The sequence below is a fragment of the Carex rostrata genome, chromosome 2, assembly GCF_964058835.1.
Source record: "Carex rostrata chromosome 2, lpCarRost1.2, whole genome shotgun sequence".
Classification (NCBI taxonomy): domain Eukaryota; kingdom Viridiplantae; phylum Streptophyta; class Magnoliopsida; order Poales; family Cyperaceae; genus Carex; species Carex rostrata.
Window position 1 is genome coordinate 14,556,233 of NC_135919.1, and position 4,870 is coordinate 14,561,102.

Below are 4,870 nucleotides of genomic sequence, written 5' to 3' on the forward strand. Positions count from 1 at the left end.
GGAATACTGGTGATTTTTTTTTAAGAACTTCCATTTTTGAATGAGAGGTTCTTCGGTCAACCTAACTTCGCAAAATCTTTTTCGTCTCGTCTTCATGCAAGAGATTAAATCTGAGGACCTTCCAGAATATAACTAAGCTAGATATTTTTCTAACATAAATACTAAATAGAGATTTTAAAATTCTAGACAACCATATGCAAATACATTTCCTTTATATTTTAAAGAGGAGGGTTCAAATGCCTCCATCATGTCTCCATCTCTCTTCATCATTTTCAAAGTTCAAACAGTCGATTCGAACCGCTCAACCTAACCTCCATACTAAAATATGTTTGGAGACCAAATTTTATATTTTTAAAATTTTTTTTACTATTTTCTTAAATAGGTACAAAATCAGTAAATCTGAACCATCTAAAAATAATATTTTTTTATATATCTAAAAAAATAGTAAAAAAGTTTCTAAAAATATAAAATTTGGTCTCCAAATATATTTTAGTATGAAAATTAGATTGAGCGATTCAGATCGACTGTTTGAACTTTAAAAATGATAGAGAGATGAAAACATGACGGAGACACAGAAACATGGAGGCATATCAACCCTCCTCTATTTTAAAATATATGTTTACATATTTTGACCTGTGGAGTCCACAGAGAAGATTTTAGCTGAAAAAAAGGCAATTAAACTAAAAAAATTAGGCATATTCAAGAAGAACATCAGGTAGCTCTTTCCCAGATAACACTTTCAAGGGCTGCTCCTTACAATAACGTAAGTGGGCTTCATCCACGCACATCGAATACTTCGTTTCACGGGAAACCTGGTGTGCCCATTTTCATTTCCATGACCTAACATTTTTAGACAACAACCAGTAAAATATTCCCACGTAGTCTAAAGGGTAAAAAGTATGTAAACTTCGATAATCGAGAAACGAAATTTTATCTCCGCATGTCATAGACAGCGACACGGGGCCGACCAAATTCCCTCTTTCGCTTTTCCCATCCAACCCCTGTTGTTTCTAACGTGCGCCGCCCCAAACTATCCTACGCCGCGCCTCTTTCCCCTACCTCTTCCCCCTTCATCTCTCCGTCTAATTCCCTCCATAAACTAGGGTTTTGGCGATAGGGTAGTAGCCAAGACCATACCGAGAGATGTGGTGTGAGGATGCCTGGATCCTTGACGAGATTCCTCTGCTCGTGCGCCTCCCCTTTCTCGCATGACGATGACAGAGACGACCCGTCACTCTGGGCTCGCGATCTCCGGAGGTGCTCGGGCGATGTTTCAGCGGCGGTGATCCAGGCGAACCAGGTGCTGGAAGATCAGTGTCGGATAGAGTCGGGAGACTTTGGAACCTTTGTTGGAGTGTTTGATGGCCATGGCGGCCCGGATACAGCACGTTATACTTGTGATCATCTGTTCCAACACTACATAGGTGATGATTTGAACGTCCCTTTTCTGATAAGTTGATTTTTTTTCCCCTGGTACATAGCCTGGTAGAAATTTGACATGCCATGCATGACTTTGTTTACAACGATTTTCTTATCTTCAAAGACCATGTGGTTATGTGACCACGGACTATGTTTACAATGACTCTTCATGACTAGTATTGAGGGTTACTTACAGGTGGGAAACTCGTGTTGTCCAGTTACCAACAGATTTTTTTTGTTTTATTTCAGCATATGGACATAAATACAGCCTCTATATTACTAGTAAGGCTTACACAAATAAAATTGGTATTTATGCAGATATTTCTAAAGGTCCTGATAGTGTGACAGACGACAGCATCAGGCGCGCATTTCTAGCTACAGAAGAAGGCTTCATAAACCTCGTGTCTCAACTATGGAACACACAACCAGATATTGCAACATGTGGCACATGCTGCCTAGTTGGCGTCATTCAGAAAAACACGATGCACATTGCAAATGCAGGAGATTCACGGGCGGTGTTGGGTAGGAAAATTGGTCACAAGGTCGAGGCCATACAGCTGTCGACTGAGCACAATGCAAATCTAGAGGATGTCAGGAGGGAGATGAAGGCGCGACATCCTGATGACTCACAAATTGTGGAGTTTAAGCATGGAGTTTGGCGAATTAAGGGCATTATACAGGTAGATTACCTTCATCCAATATAGTCTTATGTATACTTCTTGCTCTAGATTATAAAGTACTGGATGTTTGTAATAGCATACGACTCTCAGACCAGTATGGCTAGGTGGTTAAAACCGTTATCAATATGCACGGACTGTTTTTTATCAGCATTAGTCGTCCAACTTTATACTGGTGTATATGTACCTTGGTACTCCCTACTAGAACTGCATTTCTGTTGTTTGCATGTTGTAACTGTACTGAATGGCTCATACTGTTTCCTGTGGCATATTCAGTACCAAATTGTATTGGTTATATTGCAGGTACTAGTACGGTAGTACCTGGTCATGTTTACTCGTCCTACCCTTTTGTAGTAGGGCCTTGTGCTGATATATATAACTAAAATTTTACTAGTACCGAAAGGCCAGTACTCTTATTATTTGTTTGCACCGGTCCTTGAAAGCTACCTTGTTATTTCTGATGTTTCGTACTATGTTTATGTAGTACTATTGCTATGCAGTTTCATCTGGGCCAGTAGTGGAAGCAGTATCAGATCTAAAACTGTTAACATTGATCGAGCTAACGTCCTTGCATTGTATTTCTCAAATATGCAGGTTTCTCGATCAATAGGGGACGCATACATGAAATATGCAGAGTACAATAGGGAACCGATTAAGCCAAAGTTCAGAATATCTGAGCCCTTCATTTCACCAATAATGACGGCTGATCCAACTATACTTTCTCGAGAAATCCAGCCAAATGACTCTTTCCTCATATTTGCCTCTGATGGTCTCTGGGAGCACCTCTCTAATCAGGAAGCTGTCGACATTGTTCACAGCCATCCCCATGCTGTAAGCTCCTTGTTTTTAATTAGTTTTGTCTCTTTATCATCATCACTGTCTTCTTCTTGGTTGTTGTTTGGGACACCTATCTATAAACTAGGCTGAGGGAAGTGCCCTTATTTAACACTACAGACTGCACTTTATGCTCAATAGAAAAATGGAGTAATAAATAAAGTAACTCTCTCGTAGAATACACCCCTAACTAACCTAACCAAGCAAATATGTTAAAAAATGATGGGCTTTAATTGAATGTACAATAAATTGAATAAATATTTTGTCCGACACAATTTGCAAAACAAAAAGTATATAATTAGCTATCTTCCATGTGTCTTCCTTGTAATTACGCCAATTACGTAGCAGATATTCAACTGAGATCCTGATATCTGAAAATCTGTGTGTCTAAAGCGTTAATGCTTGACATATTTAAATGGAAAACACATTTCATTATATATATCAAAGAAATGTTTAGTATATAACTATATATTTTCATTAATTGAGCTATTTCTTTTTGTTCAGGGGAGTGCAAAGAGGCTAATAAAAGCCGCTCTGCAAGATGCAGCTCGAAAACGAGAAATGCGCTACTCTGACCTAATCAGCATAGATAAGAAGGTCAGGCGTCATTTTCACGATGACATAACTGTAATTGTCGTGTTTCTAAATCACGATCCTTACCAAGGCAGGTGCTCGCAAACCGGTCCCTCTTTATCGTTGCGATGCCCCTTGGACAACTGATATAATTTTCTTAAATTGCCTCTTATTTGAGTTCCGTTCAAATCCTTCATGACGGCGATCTTTTCTTCTCGCCAGACAAGGCCTCTGACCTTTCTGAAATTTCTGAATTACCCCTCCATAACTGAATAGTGCCATATATGTCTCTCCTGAAACTGAGTCTTTTAAAAGTTGGCCGGGATCTGGTAATATAGTTCTGAGTGGTAGAATGCAAGTTTTGGAAAAACCGGGCTTGTTTATCAGCAAAAGCCCTTACTATTTATTCATTTCAATTTGCTTGTTTGAGTTTATCTCCCTTTTTCCTTTTCTTGTTCAATCAATGCCTGATTTTGTTAGTACAATTTGTTAACAAGATCTAGTAATTTCGGGTGGATGTTGAAGGGGAGTTGGTGTCCAAGGTGCGAATGGACAACAAAAGAACAAAAAGTATTTAATGCGAGGACTAAACAAAACTCAATGTTTAATTTATCTGGACATGCCCCTATAGATTATCTAGTTGGATCAGATGAAAAAAGGGAGAGAATTTAGTGGTGAGAGTTTGTAACAGAACTCTCACCCTTTTCATGATGGCGGCTGATTCCAACTGTTGTTTTTTTTTCCTTTTCTTATTCTTTTGGATTTTTATTAATTTTTTATTTAGATTGAGAGAAAATTGAATAACACAACTCTTTTATAATTGTTTTTCCTTTTGTTAAAATTACTCGGCTGATGTACCTTGTGTAGTTTCATGAATGTAAATAATGTTATGTTTCATAGTTCTTTACGGTGATTTAAGGCCTGTAATAATGCAATCAACTGAACTTCTATTCTACTGTTTTTCATTTTCTGATATCACTCCTAATCTTAAGCTCATTGTTTGCCTAGGTGTACATGTCTTTAAATGAGATCTCTAAGTTCATAGATATCTAGAAAAGTGGTATTCTGTTTCCTCAAAAAAAAAAAAGAAACTGGTATTCTGACTGGTACATGTATTCTTTGACTAAGATTGTTAATCATGTTGATGACTTTTTAAAAAAAATAAAATAAAATGACTGCTGCATTTGTTTCTCAATTTTTTACCAAATGGATGGATTCGTCGGATTGGGTGTGAAATCTGAATAGATGCACTTGATCCATATATGCATTCGTTTTTGGGCCTATGGATTGTCTGTCCAAACTGAGTGTAGATAGCTAAGCATCTTGCATGTTTTATTTTTTTAATTTTTAATTAAAGAGTTTCAATG

General features: G+C 37.7%; 1 protein-coding gene across 1 annotated transcript; it reads left to right on the forward strand.

The window, feature by feature from the left end:
* The first annotated feature begins 1,012 nt into the window (after positions 1-1,012).
* Positions 1,013-4,476, forward strand: LOC144544518 (Protein phosphatase 2C family protein). Its single transcript, XM_078293043.1, has 4 exons — positions 1,013-1,424; positions 1,738-2,099; positions 2,691-2,927; positions 3,435-4,476. Exons 1-4 carry the CDS (start codon positions 1,157-1,159, stop codon positions 3,648-3,650), a joined length of 1,083 nt encoding a protein of 360 aa, XP_078149169.1. The 5' UTR covers positions 1,013-1,156; the 3' UTR covers positions 3,651-4,476.
* Positions 4,477-4,870: the final 394 nt, after the last annotated feature.